Source organism: Haliotis rufescens, unplaced genomic scaffold, assembly GCF_023055435.1.
Source record: "Haliotis rufescens isolate VD_foot unplaced genomic scaffold, xgHalRufe1.0.p SCAF_12, whole genome shotgun sequence".
Classification (NCBI taxonomy): Eukaryota; Metazoa; Mollusca; class Gastropoda; order Lepetellida; family Haliotidae; genus Haliotis; species Haliotis rufescens.
Window position 1 is genome coordinate 40,977,402 of NW_025963802.1, and position 26,732 is coordinate 41,004,133.

Sequence of the window (26,732 nt, forward strand, 5' to 3'; positions counted from 1 at the left end):
CGAACACGCATTCGCAACTTGATGATGTCGTCAATTGGAAGACGTTATTTTTGAGAGCTGAGTGTCTAGTGAGTTGCTCCCAATAGATGTAGCTGTGCAATGCAGATGAATGCAATGGCTGAACGATCGCAGTGGGAGAGATGACAATCGGTATAAGGAGAAGAGGTACATTGACATTGACAATGTCATGAAAATGATGTGAATATCTGGGAAATACTGGTACCAAACTTACCCCACTGTTCATAAACTGGACTCGTCCACATTGCTGAGGTCATATTTTATTCAGGGAGTCATCATTATTAAAATACGGGTAAATATCTTTAAAGCTTGAACATTTTATTAGCATACTTAAAGAGGCTGTACAAAATGTTAATGACCAGTCGATCCCATTAGTCGCCTCGTATAACAAGCATAGTCGCCTCGTATGACAAGCATAGTCGCCTCGTATGACAAGCATAGTCGCCTCTTACAGCTGGCATGCTTTGCTGCAGACCTATACTAACCCGGAACTTCACTAAGCTACTAGAAGAAGGAAATCTAAAGCAGAATGAACAATAGGAGGTTCTACCTGTCCAAGCAGCTGGCCCATGAAGATGAGGGCGGGGACCGTCACAGGATGGTTGAAGTCGGAGGTGGGGAACAGCACTGACACCAGCTTCAGGTACAGCAGCTGGCAAAACAACGCACTCGTCATCGTCAGCTCAACATGTGATATCAAAGCTAATGGCTGACATGCTGTCAGATTGCAACTTGCTCGTCTGATCTGGAAGCTGCTGAACCATAGTTTGAGATGGCTGCCATACTCAGCAGCCATTGTGGACATCTAGTGCCCATAATAGTCACTCTTCTGAAAATCAAGGTATTTTTAGGACGTAGCCTGCCATAACATTCCTTTGACTGAAACTGGTAAAGCTTACACTGATCATCTTAGCCTGAGTATGGTTTTACACCGCTTTTAGCAACATTCCAGCAATATCACAGCGGGGGACACCAGAAATGGGCTTCACACATTGTACCCATGTTGGGATTCGAACCCGGGTCTTCGGCGTGACGAGCGAACGCTTTTACCACTAGGCTACCCGACCGCCCACTTAGCGTGATGAGTGAATGCGTTGACCATGAGGCTACCCTACTGACATTCAGCCCTACTGTCTCACACAGTGACCAAGTGTTTGTATAAATTTTAAACCATTACGATGACATGTTAGATCTATTGTTGCAGTTGATTCTGAGCCAGGAACTCACTGGCCAGTCTGAATGTGCTTTCTAACAATAAATAGTAATGTAACTGTAGGTCATTATGCAAAATTATAGAGAAATTATACATCAGCCATAACATGGTTCAAGAATTGGTTCTCAGGCAATGACGTTTGAAAACGTAGTGCATGTGGGCGGTGTTTTTTGTTGTTGCTTCTTCGCAGTAAAGCAGTGTACATGTAAAGGGAAGTAACTGCGAGCTATATTTGATCACATTGTTTTTAGGCATGAGGATTTATTTTTTTGAAAATGGAAATAAAAATAAAACGTGCAGAAGATTTCATGATGATGCGGGCAGTGGCTTCTATCCAAGGCTGTTATCTTTTTTAGTCTTAGCATGTTCATGACAGATTCTAAAGCAGGGTACTGCATGCAAAAAACCCAAAGTCACAGAAACAGGAAGGAACTTCAGTGGTAGAAACTAACAGTTTTCGTCCACAAGTGCTTATTATGATGACATAAAGCAAATTTCTACTCGTCCTTATGATACCTTTACTATTGGGCAGTTTGTCATTGGCTACAGGACTAGTGCCAATTTCTAACGCTGAACTTGGCACTAGCTAACTAGCAGAGTCAGTTTGTCTATTGGTATCCTAAGGGCTAGTATGTTTCAGGTCAAATTGCATCTATGGTTGTTATTTACAAACTCCTTGCCTAATTGTATGTTCCCCAGGGAGCTGAGAATGACATTTGAGAGCACACTGATCCACTGACCAGGGCTATAATGATGTAGAACTATGGGCATACCAGCAGGAATGGAAATTGGCGCTGTAGAAACTCTATTATTATTGGGGCAGGTGACTTTATCATGTATAGCTACCAAACATTTTGTCAATATTACATACCACTATCCCCAAAACAAATACCAGTAAACATTTGAGCAACTCACGGTGTCCAAACCCAGAACAACTGGCCTCCTGATCTCTCTCATCTGAGTGAAGTCTGCCTGCTGGTTCTTGATAATTTCCTGCAAGGTTTCCGCGGCAACGTTCGGTGCCGATTGGGTCAGGTCGTATATCTGTCCGGTCAGCTTGTCCAGCAGTGACAGGGATGGCACCTCCTGCAGCGCCAGACTACCGAAGTAGTGGATCAACAGCTGCAGCAAGTTCTGAAACATCACAATCGTTCCTCATCACTTAGGATGCCATTTCGAAGCTTGTCTTAACACTTTTGATTTCTATTAACATACAAACTTAATAGACATTATCATTTTCAAGGTCACGATCAAAGGTCAAACCCAACAATTATTAGGAATAATTATTTCTGTGTTTGCAAGCCAAATGACCTACCTCCATCTTGACCTTGTTCCCATCTGCGAGACTGGCATGGTGGCACTTCCTGATCCTGTCTATGATGGTCAGTTGGTCAGTATCTGACCGGCCGTGGAGCATGTCCAGCAGAGCATCATAGTTGTCAGGGGCTGGGAACATTGATTGATCAAACTTGGTATTTGTATTGTTTAATGTTTAACACCGCACTCAGCAATATTCCAGCTATATGACCAAAGCCTGTAAACAATCAACCCTGGACCAGACAACCCAGTGATTGATATTATGAACAACAATCCACACCTATAGCGTACAAATCTTTCCAAGGCAAGGAAGTTAACTGACTATAAATGTCCAGTTTCTACCCTTGCCGAACTTCGTGGAATTTCGTGACTTGATTGTAGTGCCCCCCCAGTGCTGAACAAACAGATTCCACCCCTCACATCACTTGCATTTGCTTCCAACAAAATGGGGACGCCCAGTCAAGAAAATCAAGTTGATCGAAGAAACATTTCACATATTCCCTGCCTCACAGTTGCATGAGGATTGAGCACACTTGAGCACATTGACTAAAAACATGATACAATCTGTAAAATATCTGTCAAAGCCAAATTGAGGTAGGGTGAAATGGGGTTTAACGTTACGTCTAAGATTATTGCACTTATATAGCGACGTGCATGTACGTGTGTGTGTTTGTGTGGCTGCTTGTACTAGTCCGGACTGATGCCGATTTATAGTGCTAGCTCACTGAGATACCATGCCGCAGTTTAACATGAATACCCCACTCAGACACAGTATACTGACTCCAAGCCGACCAGTCCTTGTTTTAGCCCCTAAATGCCGAGCACCAGACAGGGTAACAACAAGTACCATCTTTTAATGTCTTTTGGTATGACGCAACCGGGGATCAAACCCTGGACCTTCCACTCTCCGGGCGGACGCTCTACCATTAGACCACGGAGGCGGTCCAAAGCCAAATTGAAGGTACACAGAGTTTGCAAATCCTGTAATCATCCAAAATATGCACAACAGTCGTCATGTTGTTTACGAACAGGATGTCAATTTCGTTACATGATGATGATTTTACTCTTCATAGACTTGTTAGTCCAGGCAAACTATAACTCCATAATTCCAGCCCTGACTAAAACTGCAGCGTATTGTGATAAATACATTGACACATAAATTTACTGCAGGTCATAAGCACCCATACGAATTTGAAACTACAGGCCCGACACTAATTGTACCTGCCCCGGGCCTACGGGCAAGCGCTTGTTCCGAACACAGAGTGAAAGTTGTTTCAGCAGCAATATGATGATGTTGTATGATAATATCACAATTGTAGCCACTGGCTTAGGCCTGTTTGCAATCAAACACAAGTGTGTCTATATCAGACAGTCTTGGGTCATGATTTCAGTTTCTATCTGCAAGTTTTCATTCCTGACAGTACAGACAGCTACTTCTGGGGGCTGACTTGCAATACGAACTGACCTGTTTGTTTGTTTGTTTGTTTGTTTGTTTGTTACATGCTGCAATCAGCAATGTTCAGCTAGATGACGTCAGTCTGAATATAATTGAAACTGGGCCAGACAATCCACTGATTGCCATCATGAGCATGGGTCTATGCAATTGGGATCAGTGACATGCATCAACCAAGTCAGCGATCCTGACAATCCATTCCCGTAAATTGCCTCTTTCAACAAGCAATGTCGCCTCTTATGACAAGCATGGGTTACTGAAGACCTATTCTAACCCAGATCTTCACTGAGCAGTACCTGTATAGATATACAGTTACCTTGGTTACACATGGACATGGCCGAGGTAGTTACCTTCGAAGGTGTAAGGCAACTCATTGGCTGCTGCCTGTCTCACTTCTTTTTTCTTCTGCAAAACATGGAATATTAAAGTGTTATATTTTCATTCAAATAAACTCAACATGTATAATAATCAACACAGAAAACCACTTTCATTTTTTCATTATACCGTTGGTTGGTTGGTTTGTTGTTTAACGCCACACTCAGCTATATTCCAGCTATATGACAGCGGTCTGTAATTAATCGAGTCTGGACCAGACAATCCAGTGATTGATATCATGAGCATCGATCCACACAATAGGGATCGATGACATGCATCAACCAAGTCAGCGAGCCTGACCACCGGATCCCGTTAGTCGCCTTTTACGACAAGAATAGTCACTTTTTACGGCAAACATGGGTTGCTGAAGACCTATTCTACCCTGGAATCTTCACGGGTCTCATTATACCGTAATGAAATCCATGCACCAATGTCACATGGTGAGGTGAGGGGAAATAGGGTTTAACGTTGTTTCCAAGATTATTGCACTTATATAGCGATGTGCATGCATGTATGTGTGTGTGTGTGTGTGTGTGTGTGGCTGCTTGTACTAGCTTGTGACGATTTTATAGTGCTAGCCCACTGAGATACCATGCGCCAGTTTAACATGAATACCCCACTCAGACACAGTATACTGACTCCGAGCCGACCAGTCCTTGTTTGAACCCCTTTATGCCAAGCGCCAAACAGGGAAACAATAAGTACTATCTTTTAACGTCTTTTTGTATGATGCGGCCAGGGTTCGAACGCCCGACCTTCCGCTCTCCGGGCGGTCGCTCTACCACTAGACCACGGAGGCACATGTCTCAGAAGGATATCAATGTTCACTTAATTCAGACCCATTTACAACATGTCCATACAATATTACAGATGAATACAGATGAATACAGATGAATACTGAAATATCATATCTGCAAAAAGAATTTGCCATAAGGTGAGATGCTTATTAAGTCAAATCCAGCAAGACGGAATAATCAAGGATGACCAATGGTTACCATGGGATAAAAAATATCACAAGAATGATTGTTTGTTTGTTTGTTAGATGTTTGACACTGCAATATTCAAACGAGATGATAGTGGCCTGTAAATAATGAAATAATGACTGAATTTATTACCAACAATCCACACTGTCAGGAAATGATGATATAGAAAATCAACCATGTCATCTAGCGATCACCTGACCACCTGACCCATCCTGTGGCCTTGTATGACAAGCACAGATTGCTGGGAGCTTATTTCAATCCAGAATCCACACAGATGATATCCTGCAGTTGCAAAGTTTGTTTGTTTGTTGTTTAACACCACAATCAGCAATATTCCAGCTATATGACAGCCGTCTGTAAATAACCGAGTCTGGACCTGACAATCCAGTGATTGATATCATGAGCACTGATCTGTGCAATTGGGGTCAATGACATGCTCAGCGAGCCTGACCACCCGATCCCGTTAGTCGCCTCTTACGACAAGCACAGTCACCTTTTATGGCAAGCATGGGTTGCTGAAGACCTGGATCTTCACGGGTCCAGTAGTTGGAATGAGTTAGGTAACTTAGCAACACCATGTGTACACAAATTACATTTGTTTGGCATACCTGTTTCTCGGCTTTTGTCTCCGGTTTCTTTTTTAAAATAGACTTTGTCTTTGACACACTTTGCTCATTGTCTTTCTCTCCTTCTGAATCTGAATGAATATCAGCATAACTGTCCTCGCTGTCTCCTTCTGAATGTTCATCACTGTTGTCCTTGTCAGCCTCATCAACATCATCATCGTCATTATCACCACGATCGCTGTCTTCGCCACCATTCTCTTCTTCGTCACTACCTTCCTTTTCCTCCTCCTCACGTTCCTCTTCTTCGTCCTCAGAATCTTCCTCTTCTTCCTCGAGGAAGCGCACTTTCCCCCGATTCCTATCATCTGCGTCCAGCACAAACCTACATCAATGAATATTTCAAGGCTTTAAACTGTCATTTTCAAGGCTTTTTAGTGGGGTTATTAGCCATTGTCTGTTATAACATATATTCATTATAGAAAACAGTATGAACATCACAAATTTTACAACAAGATTGATTTACACAACCAACAATAACATAAAGTAAGTTTTAAGAATTTTAATACTTGTATTCATAGCATATATCATTTTGTTCAAATTCAATTTGTTTCAAGATATTTTGGTGATTTTCAAGGCTTTAGAGATTAAAATTAAAAATTAAGGCTTCTCAAGAGGGACCATAAAATTCAAAGCCTTTTGAAGCCTGTATGAACCTTGTTAACATTTCCAGACACCATCAGTTGAGATAAACACTTTTTTAATGAGATCACTCTGTATCTCTCTACATCCAAATATGTCAATCTTGCACTGAGGAAAAACAGCTTTGCAGCGACAAATCATTTATGTGCAAACCGCCTCAAGAAGCATATTGCAAGGGAGATAATCCTACCCATCATCCAGACTGTCGGCAGAGTAGTGTTGTGGCTGTGATGGGACGCTGTGTGGGAGGACACCTTTCATCCTCCTCACACGATCAGCCTGCAGTAGAACAGTTGCCAGAGTTAACCACTCCCAGACAATCAAGTGAGACTCAGTTGCCATGCCTATCCAAATTACCATATTCAACGTAATAAGCGCCCCGCTCTAATAAGTGCGCACTGCGAAATTTGCTAATATATTGGCTAGTGAACAATCCCAATCAGCACCCCTTCCAAATGATCAATGTACACAAGACTTATTTATTCGTGTATAGTACACACTCGTGTGTTATATGCACCCTTAATTATGGGCAATTAAATTCTGGAAAAATATATCTGTCGTGTATAATACACACAGACTTTTCTTTTGTATCATTTCAGGCTGTCAGCATAAACCACGAAATTTACGATCTTTCAACTCTATTGTTTTTCACCAAACTTTTATTCTAATAAGAGCCCCCTATTTCTAATTTTGAGAGCACCCTAGGCGCTTATTATGTCGAATACGGTAACATGATTTTAAGCAGATTACTTCTGACTAGGGCTAGGACGGGTAACCCGGGTAGGTACTGAGTAGGACCCGGGTACCCACAGGACTACCCGGAACCGTGGTTAGTCACGTGATATATTGTTTAATGACAAAAAGTATCTAGAAGTCTATGGTGACACTACAAGTCACTAATGTTCGCATTTCTTTCTGACTGTGCACCCATTCCTTCCAATTTTTTCATATGGTTGAATAAAGATATAACTTAATTGAACTTCAGTGTATGAATGACCAAATTGTTTAATACATGTACCTAAAAACGTTTTGCCAGGGCTATGCTAAAATTGTTCCCAATCAGACATTTTGAGACATCTCCTGAGACCTGCAGTGGGTACACGGGTAGGGTCGGGTAATAGGGGGGTGGGTACCAGGGTAGTAAACAGCCCTACATCTAACAACATGCCTTGTTTTATTTCCAGATATATTGATGCTTTTCACTCAATGAATAACAATAACACTGTGTATATCAAAAGTTCCAGATACTGTACATTAAAAAACATTATATTGTTTATTTTTTTATTCTTTCTAATTATTCAAAATGTTTACAAGTATATATCTGGAGAATTGCACTTTCAATAAGTCATATTAGAAAACAAGCATTTTTTTATAAATGTCTATCACTTTGATAAATATGATCTGAATGACATCTAGGTGTTATGACAGTGTCAGAATTTGATGGATGGCAAATATTGTCACAATCATATCAACAATAGTTCACATAACCATGTTTAACCTTATACTTATTACTTGGACATTCACGAACAATAATATTCTATACAGATGATGCTATCAGACTCTGTTACATACCTCCAAATTTTCTAATCTCTCCTTTTCCTCTTTTGCCAGTTCCTCAACTGTTTTTAGCCTATCTGTTGCCTAGAAACGGAATAAAAAGAGTTTCACTCAAAGAAATGTCAAAATCATAAGTCATTCTGTAGCCTGAAAAAACATATTATAGATAGATTGATAGACAGACAGACAGATAGATGCTTTAGTTTGTTTGCAATCAAACACAAGTGAGTCTATATCAGACAGTCTTGGGTCATGATTTCAGTTTCTATCTGCAAGTTTTCATCCCTGACAGTACAGACAGCTACTTCTGGGGGCTGACTTGCAATAAACGATGTGTGGTATTATTGTCCAAAGTTATAAATAACCAGATCTGTTTGTTTGTTTATTTGATGCCCCTGAACCCAGTATTCCCAGTATTTCATCTGAAGACAATCCAGGGAAAATACAATTCAGGTACGAGTGAGTGAGTGAGTGAGTGAGTGAGTGAGTGAGTGAGTGAGTGAGTGAGTGAGTGAGTGAGTGAGTGAGTGAGTGAGTGAGCGAGCGGGCATGCTGCTTAACGCTGCATCAGTCTTCAAATAAAAAGACCCACTTTTAACATTACGGTTACGACAACGATCTCTTGAATTTCAATGCTTAATTTGATGCTTAACACAACTGCCTTGAGGCTGCATCAGCAATCTCAGTTTTTCACATTGAGTCATATGATCAGTACACATTACTGCTATAGCATTGGAATGAAAGGGCTTAAATTCGAACAGTGCCTTAGATCAACACGCTTTAGATTGTTTGCAATCAAACACAAGTGTGTCTATATCAGACAGTCTTGGGTCATGATTTCACTTTCTATCTGCAAGTTTTCATCCCTGACAGTACAGACAGCTACTTCTGGGGGCTGACTTGCAAAATATAAAGTATGGTATTATTGTCCAGGGTTAAAAAAATCAGATCTGTTAGTTTGTTTGTTTGTTTGATACCCCTGAACCCAGCATTCCATCTAAAGACAATCCAGGGAAAATACCATTCAGGGAATGATGACACTTAATCAACAAAGTCATCAGTGATGAAGCCTGACCATCCAATCCATTTGGTCACCTCTTACAAGTGGAGTGAGTGAGTGAGTGAGTGAGTGAGTGAGTGAGTGAGTGAGTGAGTGAGTGAGTGAGTGAGTGAGTGAGTGAGTGAGTGAGTGAGTGAAAGGGCCCACTTTTAATATTACTGTCATGACGACCCCTTGACTTTCATGCTTTGATGCCCAATTTCGAACACTTCTTTAGATCAACACACTTTAGCTTGTTTGCAATCAAACACAAGTGTGTCTATATCAGACAGTCTTGGGTCATGATTTCAGTTTCTATCTGCAAGTTTTCATCCCTGACAGTACAGACAGCTACTTCTGGGGGCTGACTTGCAATATATAAAGTGTGGCATTTGCTGCTATAGTATATGATTGAATCGACACATTTTTGTTTTATACCATGAACTTTGCAGTAATCGAGCCATATAACAACTAATAAATAAGCAAATCTGGGCCAAACAATCCAGTGAAAATATGATCCACGCAGTCAGTGTATGAAGACACTAAGTCAACCAAAACACTCAGTCAACCAAGACACTCAGTCAACCAAGACACCCAGTTAACCAAGTCAAGTTTTGTTTGCTTGTTTGTTGTTTAATGCCGCACTCAGCTATAATCCAGCTATATGACGGCAGTCTGTAAATAATCGAGTCTGAACGAGACAATCCAGTGATTGACATCATGAGCATCAATCCACGCAATTGGGATACGATGACATGTATCAACCAAGTCAGCGAGCCTGACCACCCGATCCCATTAGTCGCCTGTTCGACAAGCAAAGTCGACTGTTACGGCAAGCATGGGCTGCTGATGACCTATTCTACCCCAGATCTTCCCGGGCCAAGTCACCAGGTCTGACCACGAGTCTGGTCACCCCTTACATGTCTTGCGAATGGGTTGGGTGGGGTGTTGTGAGTGAGTGAGCAAGATATTCCTCATGGTAATATTCCAGCAATATCAGTGATGTGCCCCAAATAGCTTCACACATCACATCCATGCATAGAAGCAAATCCAGGTCCTAAGTTTAATGAGTGAGTTTTTTGTACGCTGCTTTAAGCAACATCCCGGCAATATCACGGCGGGGAACACCAGAAGCTAAGTTTAATGACTTCTACACATTTCCATCACTACTCCATACGAAAGCGATTATTAATGATCACAGCTTCACAAACCATTAACTGATAATGATTATCTTGACAAAAAACAGTAGCATTGACATTCAGAAAATCCTCAACAACTCACTTTTCCTTTGATCTCGAACTTCAGCTCCCTCACTGCAATGTCATAATCATCATTTGCAGGCTTGTTCTCTCTCTTGCCCTGAAAACACAAAACAATATGCATTTCTTACATGCACACACTGTAATCAGTTGATACTTCCGACATTACAACAACACTAACCAGTTATTCTTCCATTCCCGAGGCACATCAAGGGAGACAACTCATTCCAAAAATGTGGTCAATGGCCACAAGGTTTATCCGCTACCTGCATAATACCTTGGTCAGCAATATGTTGGTTGGTTGGTTTGTTGTTTAACGCCGCACTCAGCAATATTCCAGCTATATGACGGCGGTCTGTAAATAATCGAGTCTGGACCAGACAATCCAGTGATTGATATCATGAGCCTCGATCCACGCAATTGGGATCGATGACATGCATCAGCCAAGTCAGCCAGCCTGACCACCCGATCCCGTTAGTCGCCTTTTACGACAATCATAGTCACCTTTTACGGCAAGCATGGGTTGCTGAAGACCTATTCTACCCAGGATCTTCACGGGTCCAGCAACATGTAGGTGGATTATTGCATGAACAATGCTTAATGCCAGATACCGCCTACTGCCTTAAATAGTTTGAATAACATGATGGCCATTTTGAAGACAGGTTTGTTTGTTTGTAGTTTAACTCAGCAATATTCCAGCTATATCATGGTGGTCTGTAAATAATTGAGTCTTAACCAGACAATCAAGTCAGCGATCCTGACCACATGATCCTGTTAGTCACTTTAGTCTAAAAATAATAATAGTCTTGGCTCTCAGGCACTGCCTGCACCATCATTAAATCCGCCGCACGTTATGTTTTTAGTTCCACTCCCCCCAACCCCATCCCCCCAAAAAACAACTCTAAATATTCCGCGTCTCGAACACACAACCACGGCAGTGAAATGCTACAATACCTAAGAACATCATGATTTCGCAGAAATTATTAACAAAATTTGTTTACAAGCTAACTTGAACAAAAACCAAAAAAAAAAAAAATACACTGCCCCCGCCTGCACAATATTTTCAAAAGCCATTGCATGAGAACCTATTTTTTTAAGCCTTATATCACCCACATCGGTTGCTGAAGACCAATCATAATGAGGATCTTCACAGGTATGAAGACAGGTCATCTGTGCTCACCAGAAATTATGTTTTCACTCTAAATTAAAGACAAAAGCAAATGTAACGCTAAAAGTTAGATAAGGTTCACGACTGCTACCAGGATAAGTCACGTGAGAGTCACGTCAAGACCAGTTCCAAAATGGATTCCTTCCAGTGTTGGCGCCAAGGAGACCTATGGACTGATTCAAACTGAGGGATAAAAGTGGAATTCTGTAGCGGATTCCACTGTATCAACTTACAGTCATTCCTCGTAGCAGTTGAGCAACATCCTTCCACTGCTCATCCAACTCCTCTGTCAGTTCAGCTGTCTTCTCCCGCTCAAACTGTCGGTCAAACTGCAACGTCAACAATTCAAACTACAACACACTGTACAGCACACAGGATTATGCACATTAAAAAATAAATGCAATAACATTTCTATTGATTCAATAAGTAAGCGAGTGAGCGAGTGAGAATGCTTTTACGCCACTTTTAGCAATATTCCAGCAATATCAAGAAGGGGGACACAAGAAATGGGCTTCACACATTGTACCCATGTCAGGAATCGAACACGGGTCTTCGGTGTGACGAGCGAACGCTTTAACCACTAGGCTACCCGACCGCCCAAATTTTGTCCTCAATTCACAACAGTCACAAGAAGAAATACCTTGTTACCTAATAATTTAGTCAACATATTATCATTCAGCTACCCGACCACCCAAATTCAATAAGTAAGAGATTTCAAGATTATCATTTCAGCTACACATGTACAAGGTAATAACCTCAATCTCATTAAAATCAGCAGCAAATGTTATATTTCTTAGTAAAGTACACATTCTTGAACTTTTTTGGGTTGAGTCCCATCCGGGATTCAAACCCACACTGCTAGAGTGAGGCACCTAATCGCCAGCACACAAAGTACACTTCATTAAAACCAGATCTGAGTTCTCACCACCGCCAAACAAAGATCTGAGGACATCTCAATAAGGGTCATGCAAGACCAACCTTTCACAAACTTCGACCAACCAATGCAATGTCTGACAATCAGTAGGCAGCTTTCAGTTGCTTTAGATTGTATAGATTCAGTCAGAATACCCCTTGTTAAGTTTTTTAAGGTTGCATGATTAGAGTGAGTGAGTTTGATTTTATGCCGCTTTTAGCAATATTTTAGCAATATTCCAGCAATATCACAGCGGGGGACACCAGAAATGGGCTTCACACATTGTACCCATGTCGGGAATCAAATCTGGGTCTTTGGCATGACGAGCAAACGCTTTAACCACTAGGCTACCCGACCGCCCCGTTGCATGATTAGAAAACACATTCTGACTGTCACTTTCATAATCTGGTAAGCGACGCTCTGATTGGTCATATAAAAGTTTTTTCTGACGTGACCAATAATGGGATGTCCTCAGATCTACTCCACCGGAACTAAAGTTTTCAACAAGAACCAGCAATCCATATTCAATCCACAGCATGCAGTTGACACAGAGCCTGTTTCAAAGGATACCTATTTCCTTTTTATATAATCTTGTTTGCAATCAAACACAAGTGTGTCTATATCAGACAGTCTTGGGTCATGATTTCAGTTTCTATCTGCAAGTTTTCATCCCTGACAGTACAGACAGCTACTTCTGGGGGCTGACTTGCAAACATGGACGTGTGATGTCAACACATGCACTGAACATGGCTAAAAGGATTTCATCTTGTTTCTGCCCCCTTCCCCTATCCAAAACAAGACAACAAAAGAAGAAATTGTCTGCTTGCAGTTACCATGAAACATCTTCAAAGGGATATTTTCAACAACTCTCAAGGTGTGTTTAAAAAATCAAGGTCTACAAATCGCAGATCGATGATGTAGGCATTGCACACTGATTGCACACACGATTCGTATCACGATACGGACTGACGATACTTCTGGTATAACAATACCCCACATCAAATAAGAAATGATAAAATCACTGAAATACAGCTCTAAAACCTCTTTCTTCATACATTTATTTCTTGTTATCTCAAAAACTTTAAAAAAGAAAACCACAAGAACAAAACAGTTTTAAATGAAGAGATGGTTATCAATGTAACAGCCAGTTGGCGCTTACTCAGCTACCACGTGCTTGTGTTCTGCCATGCTTACAGGTGGCGCTATGCTACTTCTGCCATGGGAGCTAACTATATTAGTTCCTGAATGTATATCGTATCGTGATCTCACAAACTGATGATTCAAGTATCGTGTACACCTAAGTATCAATGATATAGTAGTGAGTGAGTTTGGTTTTATGCCGATTTTAGCAATATTCCAGCAATATCACGGCGGGGGACACCAGAAATGGGCTTCACACATTGTAACAATGTCGGGATTCGGACCCGGGTCTTCGGCGTGACGTTTTAACCACTAGGCTACCCGACCGCCCCCAATGATATAGTACTGGATGATGAGATTATCTAAGCTTTTGTTTCTAAGATACTTGTTTCTGACTGGTGTCTGAATGGGCAGTTCGTTCACGTGTACCCCGCTGATAGATAAGGCACAAATTTCAAACACCCACTGGGAATATATTGATGTAGTCATATTAACCTGAAAGTGAACGCCTATCAAATACAGCTTAGCGAATTTAACAAAGCATATCCAATTGTAATGCAAGGGAGATAACTCTGCATGTGATTATGACAGTGCCAGCTGTCAACATGTCCATGAAACAGTTTGCTAGCCATACCGATGAAGACATTCTAGCTACAAAGGCGAAAATTATGCTGGTAAAATAGATATATCGTCAACTAGTCCGTCGGGTATATATGGTGTGATATACCCGAATACCTCCATGGGCTCACACACAGGGTACATCACACAACATATCCCTTGCGTCCAGTGGACAACAAAAATTGTCATGAAACTGCAATACCTTTCAAAATTAAAGTGAGCAAATTAACACATTGGTGTTTTAACGTTATGAATCAAACTTTTTCAAAGTGTACTTTTTCGGCCCAAATTGCATTCATTCTTTCTGCCCCTTGTAAAGGCTTTTATGTAATCGTCAAACCATGTCATCCACTACACACGTGACCTGTTAGCTCACCTTCTCCTTCTTCGACTTGGCTATCACGGTCTCCATTTTCTCTTTCCACGACCGTTGGTCATCTTCCGCTTCGGATGGATCTTTCCGCGTCATGAAGCCTCCAAAGTGTTCTCGGGCGACCACATCTCCTGCAAACAGTAGACGCTGGCTTCAGTCACAGACTTACCCAAACCCCTGCAGTCATAAGCGCTGAGCGATAGTTTACATCAGAGTTGTAATGATTCATTGGTGCATCAAAACAAAATGTCAAAATTAAACTTTTGCATTAGCAGGTCTTGCACGATTACAAATCAATACAAGCATTAATAAGGATGATTGTAAAGTGGTGTTAACATATATTGTAAAATGGTATCTCCAACTTCAATATAAATTCTGTGAATTTACTATATGTAAATCTGTGTTAGTTGGGAAACTGGCAACTTCCTTTGTGGATGGACTGGACTAGTTCCCTATACATATCAAGGCCTCCTGACTTGCAGGCTTAATTTGATGCCTAATTTCGAAAACCATCATGGCTTAACATGCATTAGCTTGTATGCAATCAAACACAAGTGTGTCTATATCAGACAGTCTTGGGTCATGATTTCAGTTTCTATCTGCAAGTTTTCATCCCTGACAGTACAGACAGCTACTTCTGGGGGCTGACTTGCAAAATATAAAGTGTGGTACTTGCCCTGAGTCATAAACGGAGCATGTCTTTCTTTCTTAAAAGTCACTTGAAATTGGCAGTATTCCAGCTATGTGAGTGAGTGAGTGAGTGAGTGAGTGAGTGAGTGTTTGAGTGAGTGAGTGTTTGAGTGAGTGAGTGAGTGTTTGAGTGAGTGAGTGAGTGAGTGAGTGAGTGAGTGAGTGAATGAGTGAGTGAGTGTTTGAGCGAGCGAGCGAGCAAGAGAACTGCTCAACTCTGCATCAGTCTTTGAATGAAAAGACCCACTTCTAACATTATGGTTTCGACAACAATCTCTTGAATATCAATGCTTAACAATGACTTGATGTCACCTGCTTTAGCTTGTTTGCAATCAAACACAAGTGTGTCTATATCAGACAGTCTTGGGTCATGATTTCAGTTTCTATCTGCAAGTTTTCATCCCTGACAGTACAGACAGCTACTTCTGGGGGCTGACTTGCAAAATATAAAGTGTGGTACTTGCCCTGAGTCATAAACGGAGCATGTCTTTCTTTCATTAAAGTCACTTGAACTTGGCAGTATTTCAACTATGTGAGTGAGTGAGTGAGTGAATGAGTGAGTGAGTGAGTGAGTGGGTGGGTGTTCGAGTGAGTGAGTGAGTGAGTGAGTGAGTGAGTGAGTGAGCGAGTGAGTGAGTGAGTGAGTGAGTGAGTGAGTACTGCTTAACGCTGCATCAGTCTTTAAATGAAAAGACCCACTTTTAACATCATGGTTACGACGTTGATCTCTTGAATTTCAATGCTTAATTTGATGCTTAACACAACCGACTTGATGTCACCTGCTTTAGCTTGTTTGCAATCAAACACAAGTGTGTCTATATCAGACAGTCTTGGGTCATGATTTCAGTTTCTATCTGCAAGTTTTCATCCCTGACAGTACAGACAGCTACTTCTGGGGGCTGACTTGCAAAATATAAAGTGACATAGAGTCATAAACAGCTGATGACGGCCTGTAAATAATAGAATCAGGGCCATACAATCCATTGAAAATAGAATCCATGCAGGTATGTCCCTGAAAGTACAGACAGCTACTTCTGAGCGCTGACTTGCAATATATAAACTGTGGCACTAGCCCAGAGTCATAAACGAAGCATGTCTTTCTTTCATTAAAGTCACTTGAACTTGGCAGTATTTCAGCTATGTGAGTGAGTGAGTGAGTGAATGAGTGAGTGAGTGAGTGGGTGGGTGTTCGAGTGAGTGAGTGAGTGAGTGAGTGAGTGAGTGAGTGGGTGTTCGAGTGAGTGAGTGAGTGAGTGAGTGAGTGAGTGAGTGAGCGAGCGAGTGAGTACTGCTTAACGCTGCATCAGTCTTTAAATGAAAAGACCCACTTTTAACATCATGGTTACGACGTTGATCTCTTGAATTTCAATGCTTAATTTGATGCTTAACACAACCGACTTGATATCACCTGCTTTAGCTTGTTTGCAATCAAACACAAGTGTGTCTATATCAGACAGTCTTGGGTCATGATTTCAGTTTCTATCTGCAAGTTTTCATCCCTGACAGTACAGACAGCTACTTCTGGGGGCTGACTTGCAAAATATAAAGTGACATAGAGTCATAAACAGCTGATGACGGCCTGTAAATAATAGAATCTGGGCCATACAATCCATTGAAAATAGAATCCATGCAGGTTTGTCACAACGATACCCAATCAACAAAGTCACCGAGACTAACATCCAATCTACTTGGTCCCCTCTTTCATGTCGAGTGAGTGAGTGAGTGAGTGAGTGAGTGAGTGAGTGTGTGAGTGGGTGAGTACTGCTTAACGCTGCATCAGTACAGGCAGTTGCTATAATATTTGTATACTCCCACTTTTAACATTACTGTAGGGCAACGACCCCTTGACTTTCATGCCTATATTGATGCATAAAGCTGACTTGGTTTCAAATGTTTTAGTTTGTTTGCAATCAAACACAAGTGTGTCTATATCAGACAGTCTTGGGTCATGATTTCAGTTTCTTTCTGCAAGTTTTCATCCCTGACAGTACAGCCAGCTACCTCTGGGGGCTGACTTGCAATAAGAAAAGGCTGTGTCGTTCTCCCAGTAAAGAAGCATGATGTATTCAGCAAACTCCTGTAAACCTTGACAAAACTACAACCAACTGTGTAAATGATTAAATGTGAGAGATGGTATCAGATTGGTCAGGAGGAGGGACATAGAAGGGACATAACTCGAAATAGCCACTGGTGGCGTTAAAATCAACCTATTCAAGTGAATATTGCTTAAAATCGCATCAGCAATTTGAGAGTTATTCACATTGAGTCTTATGACCAGTACAGCTTGCTGCTATAGTATTTGAATGAATGGAATCAGTGTTAACATTATCGTTACGACAACGACCCCTGGACTTTCATGTTTAATTTGATGCTCAATTTCGGACACCGCCTTGGTTTCAAATGTTTTAATTTGTCTGCAATCAAACACAAGTGTGTCTATATCAGACAGTCTTGGGTCATGATTTCAGTTTCTATCTGCAAGTTTTCATCCCTGACAGTACAGACAGCTACTTCTGGGGGCTGACTTGCAATATATAAACTGTGGTACTTGCCCAGAGTCATAAACGGAGCATGTCTTTCTTTCATTAAAGTCACTTGAACACTTGAACAGTATTCCAGCTATGTGAGTGAGTGAGTGAGTGAGTGAGTGAGTGAGTGAGTGGGTGGGTGGGTGTTCGAGTGAGTGAGTGAGTGAGTGAGTGAGTGAGTGAGTGAGTGAGTGAGTGAGTGAGTGAGTGAGTGAGTACTGCTTAACGCTGCATCAGTCTTTAAATGAAAAGACCCACTTTTAACATTATGGTTACGACGTTGATCTCTTGAATTTCAATGCTTAATTTGATGCTTAACACAACCAAAACTGGCTTGATGTCACCTACTTTAGCTTGTTTGCAATCAAACACAAGTGTGTCTATATCAGACAGTCTTGGGTCATGATTTCAGTTTCTATCTGCAAGTTTTCATCCCTGACAGTACAGACAGCTACCTCTGGGGGCTGACTTGCAATACATCATTGTGTTAAAAATTGTAAGATATACACTGATTTATATACCATGTATATGAACTGAAAGGGAGCTACATGACACTTTTTCATGGATAGCAACTTCTTTTATTCGGCGAGTGAGTGAGTTGGGTTTAACGCCGATTTTAACAGTATTCCAGTTATATCGCGGCTTGTCAGCCTAAGTTTGGAGGAAAGCCCAAAACGATGCAGGTCTCAGACATTTACCACTTCGGTGAAACCCACGAGCTCGGGTATGGTGCTGACATAATCGGGGCGAACCAGGATTCAAACCCACAATCATAGGTTTCTGATGTGCCAAAGGGACGCAACTCTGCACAGTGAATCACGGCGCCTTAGACCACTGGGCCATCTTGCTCCTTCATCACCTTGCTCAAATTACAATTGCTGTCCAAAGGGTAAAAAAAGTGTCATGAATTCATGTACTCCCAACGTCTAAATGCCTGTCAAAGACTTGAAAGGGAATGAATGCAATGGAAAAGTCCAAATATTCTCACCTGAAAACAAAACATTGATGAACACATGACTTTCTAACAGTAGATGTAAATGACAGGATATATACATGTTCTTAATCTGTGTCAAGATGGCAGTGTAAACAAACAAACAAACAAACAAACAAACAAAAAGATGGCAGTACCTCCAATCTTCCCAGAATCCTCATCTTCATCACTGATTTCTGGGTCATCAAACTTTTCAATCTCGGACAGTGACTGACCGTAGTGGGTCAATTCTTCATCGTCATTCAAGTTAAACTTATTTCCACCTGTGTGTTTCTGGAAAAAAAAATTCAGGACATAACAAAAATCATTAGCATGATTAGGAGCCTCATTTCATTTTCTCCATGCTTACCGCTTGGGCCATTCATGTTCAACTATTAGAAAAACAATTACTGAAAATCTGTAAAATCATCCAGTTTGATACAGTTTAGCATCATCTCTACCAGTTGTGGGATGATAGACAGATGTATCGGTGGATCATCGGATCACAATCTCACAATAAGCAAAAAACATTGATTCTTACCAAAAATGTAATCTTTCATAAATGTCACACTAAACACTAAACACTAATCACTTGTGAAATGAGTAGTGTAAACATAAATATATTCATCCATTGCGCTGTACCTGACACTGCCAACTTTAAATCGTCAGTGGGCCAGGTATTTGGCCATCCTGTCTATGAACAATGGGGCTTACACATCACAGATAAGAGCACATGCAAGTATCGTGATACATATCGGATCACACAGTTGGTGTATCATCCCAGCACTAACCTCTACCAGTGTACATTTCAAAACGATTCAAAATGAACTTAATTGGTACAAAATCTGCACTATTTTCAGAGACTCAGAGGGACCAGGTGTGTGGCAAACTCTATCTGAGTTTTGACATAACTGCTTCAATAAATACAACATTAACCCAATAAAAATTCACCAATAAATAATCTACCTACCTCTCTCTCTATGGCATATCTCTTCAACATCTTGTCCTCCACACTGAGGCTGGTGTCATTCTCCCCAAACCGCCGATCCACCAACTTGTTAGCCTTGAATCGTTGTTCATATTCCTGTAGCAGTGTCTCCTTGCGCTGAAAATAGTCAGCCCCAGGTGTTCAGAGAAAATAGTCCTTCCTTCAATGGACCTTGACTTTTCCCATTCATGGTGCTTATGTTTCAATATTTGAGGAGTTTTGTTTTTGTTTGTTTGTTGTTGTTTAACGCGCACTCTGCAATATTCCAGCTATATGACGGCAGTCTGTAAATGATCAAATCTGGACCAGACAATCCAGTGATGGACATCATGAGCATCGATCCACGCAATCAGGATACGATGACATGCATCAGCCAAGTCAACGAGGCTGGCCACCCGATCCCGTTAGTCACCTCTTAAGACAAGCATAGTCGCTTTTTACAGCAAGCATAGACCTGCTGAAGACCTATTATTTGAATTGAGGTAAAATAGGGTTTACTGGTGTGTTCAAGATTTTGCATTTACATGCTTGCAAGTGTGTGGCTGCATGTACTAGGCCAAAATAATGTCAATAATAAACTGCTAGCCTACTGAGATACCATGCCACAGTTTACATGGATACCCCACTCAAACACAGTATACAGACTCCGAAATGACCAGTTTTTTTTTATCCCGTTAATACCGAGTCAACGTGCCAAACCACCCAATTGCGTTAGTCACCCTTAACGACAAGTATGGGTTTGTGGATTATTAACTCTCACCCAGATCTTATCGGATACCCACTTGTTACCTACTTATGACCAATGAACCAGAACAAAACAGACCAAATAAACAAGGAATCTACGAGCATGGGTAGGGTGAAAACATACCAAGAAACATAAACAGGGCAAATCTTGGACTCAAGGCTACCGATCACAGTCTGTGCCAAACACTTTGAGTCTACTAACCTGAACATTGGTAATTTTAAGTAGATTTTAGTGTTATAATTATTATTAATATGGGAGGGATGGTCGGGTAGACTAGTGGTTAAAGCGTTCGCTCGTCACGCCGAAGACCCAGGTTCAATTCCCGACATGGGTACAATGTGTGAAGCCCATTTCTGGTGTCCCCCGCCGTGATATTGCTGGAATATTGCTAAATGCGGTGTAAAACCATACTCACTCACTCACTCACTATTAATATTGGCAGTTATTAGATGAGCCCAACAGGCTTCTACTGGACTTTGGCTTCGGACCAGCTGCTAAAATCACAGTCTGTGATCATATGTATTTTGCCTGCCAAATTGTGGCATCAAAGGCACTTTGTCCACCTGTGCCTGACCCGTGAAGATCCAGGGTAGAATAGGTCTTCAGCAACCCATGCTTGCCGTCAAAGGCGATTATGCTTGTCGTAAGATGCGACTAATGGGATAGGATGGTCAGGCTCACTGACTTAGTTGATGCATGTCATTGTAGCCCGATTGTGTGGATAGATGCTCACGATGTCAATCATTGGGTTGTCTGGTCTGGACTCGATTATTTACAGACACCCGTTATATAACTGGAATATTGCTCAGTGTGGCGTTAAACCACCAAAAAAAACCACCCGTGCCTAGAGCTGGCTAAAAAGGTCGATAATCAGAATTGTCGTCAATGGGAAGAAATATTAACGATTATTGAAATGAAATTGTTGTCATTGATAATAACTTACATAAACTATTGTGATGAAATGAAGTTTAGATTTACTGAATTAGAATTGTTATTGTCAATGACATGTCATTTGACGAAGGCTATCTCAATATATCTCAATGCATATATGTGTCACTGCTCAACAATGGTGTGAAATATGTTGATTTTTTGGGGGGACTTTCTTGCATATTTGCTTAAAGTTACTTTTCCGATATTTATCAAAATTGATCGATATTTAGTTAGCGATTAGCGATCTCTATAATCAATATCGACAGCCAGCCCCACCTGTGCCCCGACAACCATGACAACCAGTACAGTACAACATGTAATCAAGTATGTCAGGATTCTCATGTGGACAAAAAGGGCCAAATGTGTATTGTTATTCAACGTCACACTTTACAATATTCCAGCCACATGACAGCAGCCTGTAAATAACCAACACTGAACCAGACAACCCAGTGATTGATATCATGAGCAATGATCCAAATCATCAGGGTTCAATTATACACTATCGATCAAATTACAGAGTGATCACTCAATCCATTTCGTCTCCTCGCACAACAAATATAGGTTGCTGAGGACACTCTAACCCAGAATCCTCACAGCTTGTCAGTGTCATACCTGTGCTCGCCCAAAATGGTAAATTCCAAAGACAAGTATCACTTCAGGCTTTTCTCCCACATCAAACTGATACGCCATAGTATACCGTATTCGACATAATAAGTGCCCAGGGCGCTCTCAAAATTAGAAATGGGGGCTCTTATTAGAATATACTTTTGGTGAAAAACAACAGAGTTGAAAGATTCGTGGTTTATGCTGACAGCCTGAAATGTTTATATACGACAGATATATTTTTCCAGAATTTAATTTCCCAATTTTAAGGGTGCATATAACATATGTATTATACGAGAATAAATACGTCTTATGTACATTGATCAATCGGAAGGGGTGCTAATTGGGATTGTACACTAGCCAATATATTAGCAAATATCGCCATGGGCGCTTATTGGAGCGGGGCGCTTATTACGTCGAATACAGTAATTGAAATACTGGTCAAAGTGGAGCTAATCAAAACCAAACTCCCTCACTCACATTGCTCTCAGCAAAAACTAATGTTCGGCTTTCTTACCAGAACAGAACATTTTGCTCGATTTTTTACACATTTTTCTCCTAATTTGACCGTTTATTATTTTTCTTATGACAATTTTTTCATGTCATTCGATAACTAGTAGGATAATCAATAACTGTACTTAATTTTGTTTTATTATTTTCACAAATAACGCTTGTAGAGACATTTTTGTGCAACATGCAGAAATCCATGGTCGACTGACAGACCGTCATGCATACGAGTGACCCCTCTCAGGTGGTCACTTGTACGCGAGACGGGAGAGCCGTCTCGCGTACACGTTACGTCCTCTACTGCTTACCCTTTTGTTAGCCTTCGACCGGGATACGCCTGGTAAGCCTCGGTCATGTTTAGCAACCTTTCGTCCCAGTACTTGGTGCTTTTGGCGATTTACTTTCACTTCAAATGGGTTAGTTTTCTTTTGTCCATCTGTCTTCTTACTTCTCACTTTATCAGCTATAAATCTTTTTTTCTTGGCCATTTTGAAAAACTAAAGTGAAGAGTCTGTAAAAAGAAGATTGCTACATTATGTACATGAACCACATGATGAAACTGCATGATATGAAACTAATATGAAACTAATATGAAACGATGTACGGGGTGAAGTGGGGCTTTACTATCTCAAATATATTGGTTGGGCAATAATGCAGTTTAATGCACAGCCCGAGCTCTACCATCCACTCAAATACCGCACTATAGTGCTCCCGCTGTCTTGCAATACCTTTACCATGCCTCACTCTCCAGTGACTCTCGCTTCATGATCCAACACCCGTTTTCGGTCTTAGGGAAAAATAGGGAAACATAAACAATGGCGGGTGTGGTTTCAAGAAAAGATTAATGGGAGATCGGACAGTGACGTCACATGCATGCGCAATTCATTGTTTTCTGAATTACGCAAACTTGTTAATGGGGTGCTAATGACCCGTTAAACGAGCACTGATTACATGTGATAGCGAGCGTGGTCCAGTGGTAGAGCGTCGGCTAATTAACGCAATAATTAGCTAAGCCAGTGGGCCGGCGAAACGCGTTCGAGCCCCCGCCGCGCTAATTGTATCTGAAAAGGTGCGCCTGGTAAAGTGCACTACTCCCATTGGTTGTAAATAGACAGCTATGAATCACTTGTAAAGTAATAAACCTCGTCACAGTCACATGACCATACTGGCTGTATGTATACGTGTTTACATGGCTCACCACTGCCGTGCTTTCTGGGATATATAGCAACCTCGAGTCGATAACGGGATGGAGCATTCGAGGATACAAACATGTACATGTCCTACATCTAAATTCTTCCCACTTCCTCTACGGTACCTATATATCCAAACTAGTCAAGCTACAGCTTGAGACTCATCACTAATGAATAGCATCAACAGTGCTGATACCTCATCAGTCCAAGCTCATAAGAAAAAGAAACAATATTTCACATAATGTACATTTTGTGTTTTTTGGACATCACCTAACAAAAACACTACAACCAATTCTCCAGACTGACATTACCAAATGTGTTATGAAGACGTCTTGGATAAGCAACTAGCAGTATGGCATCATTGACGATATAATCCAAACTCGCACATGTTCATGGGCGCAGCCATTATTCTCGTTTAGAACGAGATTTCACACAAAAATTACACTAAATACTCAAACAAAATATTTTTACTTGACTCAATACATAATGCGTGTGATAACATGTATAATGGCATGATAACGTTTTTTTCAATCTGAGACTGACGAGAATAAGGCTAATAAATATCAACAACCTGTAGGGTCACGTGATGCATTACGATAGTTCGCTCAATGTCTACCAGAAATGTTTCCACGACCGACCAGTATCAGAATGGCCTCAGCGGCGAAGGTGGTGTTGTTAGCCTGCGGATCTTTCAATCCCGTTACTAATATGCATCTCAGGATGTTCGGTAATTATTAGTTTTGTTTGGAAAAAAATCAGATTGGCCGGAACGCACAGTTACATTTTTGTTGGTTATGATTATTTTAAGACCTTAGATAATTAGTTACGTATTGTCTGACATAACGGCATAAGTAGGTATACTTCCATGGCTTGACAACTATTGCAAACATTCAACATTAAATGCCTTTTCTAATTTGTTTATTTAACATATGAACATTTTGATATTTAATGATGTCTAGAAGTGATAACGTTTATTACTTTTTTTTATTACAGAGGGTACAAGATATTTTATAACTTTTAGGCAAATGTACATAATTTAGTTGTGTCGTTGAAAAACATACAATGATAAATGTCAGTCACACAGGCGAGTAAACTGGTTGATTGTTGTCATTTCAGAGATAGCTCGAGACAGCCTGCAGAGGACAGGGCGATACACGGTGGTAGAGGGTATCATATCTCCCGTCAGTGATAACTATGGCAAGAAGGTGAGCAAGACATGAATCTTTAGTCTATTTTCTGTAAAAAGTCTTTAAGTTTTTTATTGTCAAACCTTTTTGTCTGTGTTCAAAGATTTTATCTTCGGTAGTTGGTATTAAATTGTGAAAAAAACCACATAGATTTCAGATAATAAAGTTTTATGAATACCGTATTCAACGTAATAAGCGCCCCGCTCTAATAAGCGCCCACGGCGACATTTGCTAAGATATTGGCTAGTGAACAATCCCAATTAGCACCCCTTCCGATTGATCAATGTACACAAGACTTATTTATTCGCGTTTAATACGCACTTGTGTGTTATACGCACCCTTAATTATGGGCATTTAATTTTGGAAAAATATATCTGTCGTACATAAACATTTCAGGCCATGAAATGTATCTTTCAACTCTGTTTTTTAAAATAATATTCTAATAAGAGCCCCCTATTTCTAATTTTGAGAGCGCCCTGGGCGCTTATTACGTCGAATACGGTATGTAATATGTTGCCATATTTGCCATGTTTGTTGTGTTATCAGATAACCTTTCATGTTGTTTAGCTGTTGAATGCACAGTTCTTTAATTGTGAACCTATAAGTTTGCTTTCTTTCAATTGAAAACATCACTTTTTAGATTTGATTTTTTTTTTCATTTTTTTGTGAATTTGAAAAGGAATTATCTTTCTATTCATTGGGACAATTTGCAGTCATTGCAAGTTCGAGTATTTCAAAATTCTTGTTCTTTGTCAGGTAATTTTAGGATGCAATCTAGCCACATGATCTGGCAGTTAGTGATTTCCTATTTACACAAAGACAATATCTTACTTCCATATGTGGTACTGGTATCAATGTCTGGGCTGGGATGGGAGACTGGCCAAACAAGCATAATCTCTCTTATCAGTATTTAACAGTATAAACCTTTGACTTCAGGACCTCCTGTCTGCCAAACACAGGATCGCCATGTTGAAACTGGCGTTGAAGAGCCTGGAATGGGTCAGGTGAGTGTCTGGTTGCCATAGTGACAGAGATCAGCAATGTTTGTTAAGATTAGTCTTGTTGGTGGTAGACTCTAGTCATCTGCTGTTTTCATGCATATAGGCATTAGTCTATTTTTATCCATGTATTTTATTGTTACATGTGTAAACAGTCTTTACAGTTGTATGTCTACACTAGTAAATACATGAGAGAGTAGATCACAAACAAGTTATCATTTTTTTCACATTCTCTCCTTTACTTATTTTGTTTTGCTTGTCAGCATTTTTTCTAAAACTTAATATCTTTGACTGAGAAAGAGTAAATTGTGAAAAGATGGCTTAAGACAGATTTCAGCATCAACTTGCTCATCATGCTCATAAGAATAAATACAGCAACCGCCTTATTGCCATCATGAGGGATACTTCTAGGGTGGGGCCTTGTGCTTTTAGCCCCTAAGTTTGAAAAAAAGGCCCCATTTTCAAATACAATGAGGCATTTTAACATTGTGCTGTATGGGCGTACCTCCGGAATGCTTGAAATTTTCACAGAAAGGGCCCATGTAAAAAAAGTTCTTTGAGTGAACCCTGCATTGTGGTTAAAGTGAGTGACTGAGTATGGTTTTACGCCGCTTTTAGCAATATTCCAGCAATATCTCAGCGGGGGACACCAGAAATGGGCTTTACACATTGTGCCCTTGTGGGGAATCGAACCCGGGTCTTCGG

General features: G+C 40.7%; 2 protein-coding genes across 7 annotated transcripts in view; one reads left to right on the forward strand and one right to left on the reverse strand.

The window, feature by feature from the left end:
• LOC124115838 (nucleolar protein 14-like) overlaps window positions 1-24,280 on the reverse strand; it is a 35,311-nt gene extending 11,031 nt beyond the window's left edge. For all 4 annotated transcript variants that reach the window (XM_048393679.1, XM_048393680.1, XM_048393682.1 and 1 more), the window contains exons 1-14: window positions 24,154-24,280; window positions 22,961-23,163; window positions 19,850-19,984; window positions 19,038-19,173; window positions 14,695-14,822; window positions 11,881-11,976; window positions 10,502-10,579; window positions 8,197-8,265; window positions 6,815-6,903; window positions 5,968-6,307; window positions 4,352-4,406; window positions 2,547-2,677; window positions 2,147-2,365; window positions 569-670 (exon numbers count right to left, since the gene is read on the reverse strand). In XM_048393679.1, coding sequence (XP_048249636.1) covers window positions 569-670; window positions 2,147-2,365; window positions 2,547-2,677; window positions 4,352-4,406; window positions 5,968-6,307; window positions 6,815-6,903; window positions 8,197-8,265; window positions 10,502-10,579; window positions 11,881-11,976; window positions 14,695-14,822; window positions 19,038-19,173; window positions 19,850-19,984; window positions 22,961-23,140 — 1,758 coding nt within the window. In that variant the 5' untranslated portion in view covers window positions 23,141-23,163; window positions 24,154-24,280. The remainder of the gene's footprint in view (window positions 1-568; window positions 671-2,146; window positions 2,366-2,546; window positions 2,678-4,351; window positions 4,407-5,967; window positions 6,308-6,814; window positions 6,904-8,196; window positions 8,266-10,501; window positions 10,580-11,880; window positions 11,977-14,694; window positions 14,823-19,037; window positions 19,174-19,849; window positions 19,985-22,960; window positions 23,164-24,153) is intronic.
• Window positions 24,281-24,424: 144 nt separating this feature from the next.
• Window positions 24,425-26,732, forward strand: part of LOC124115844 (nicotinamide/nicotinic acid mononucleotide adenylyltransferase 1-like) — a 58,042-nt gene continuing 55,734 nt past the window's right edge. For all 3 annotated transcript variants that reach the window (XM_046476991.2, XM_046476992.2, XM_046476993.2), the window contains exons 1-3: window positions 24,425-24,569; window positions 24,959-25,047; window positions 25,966-26,033. In XM_046476991.2, the coding sequence (XP_046332947.1) occupies window positions 24,464-24,569; window positions 24,959-25,047; window positions 25,966-26,033 (263 nt within the window). In that variant the 5' untranslated portion in view covers window positions 24,425-24,463. The remainder of the gene's footprint in view (window positions 24,570-24,958; window positions 25,048-25,965; window positions 26,034-26,732) is intronic.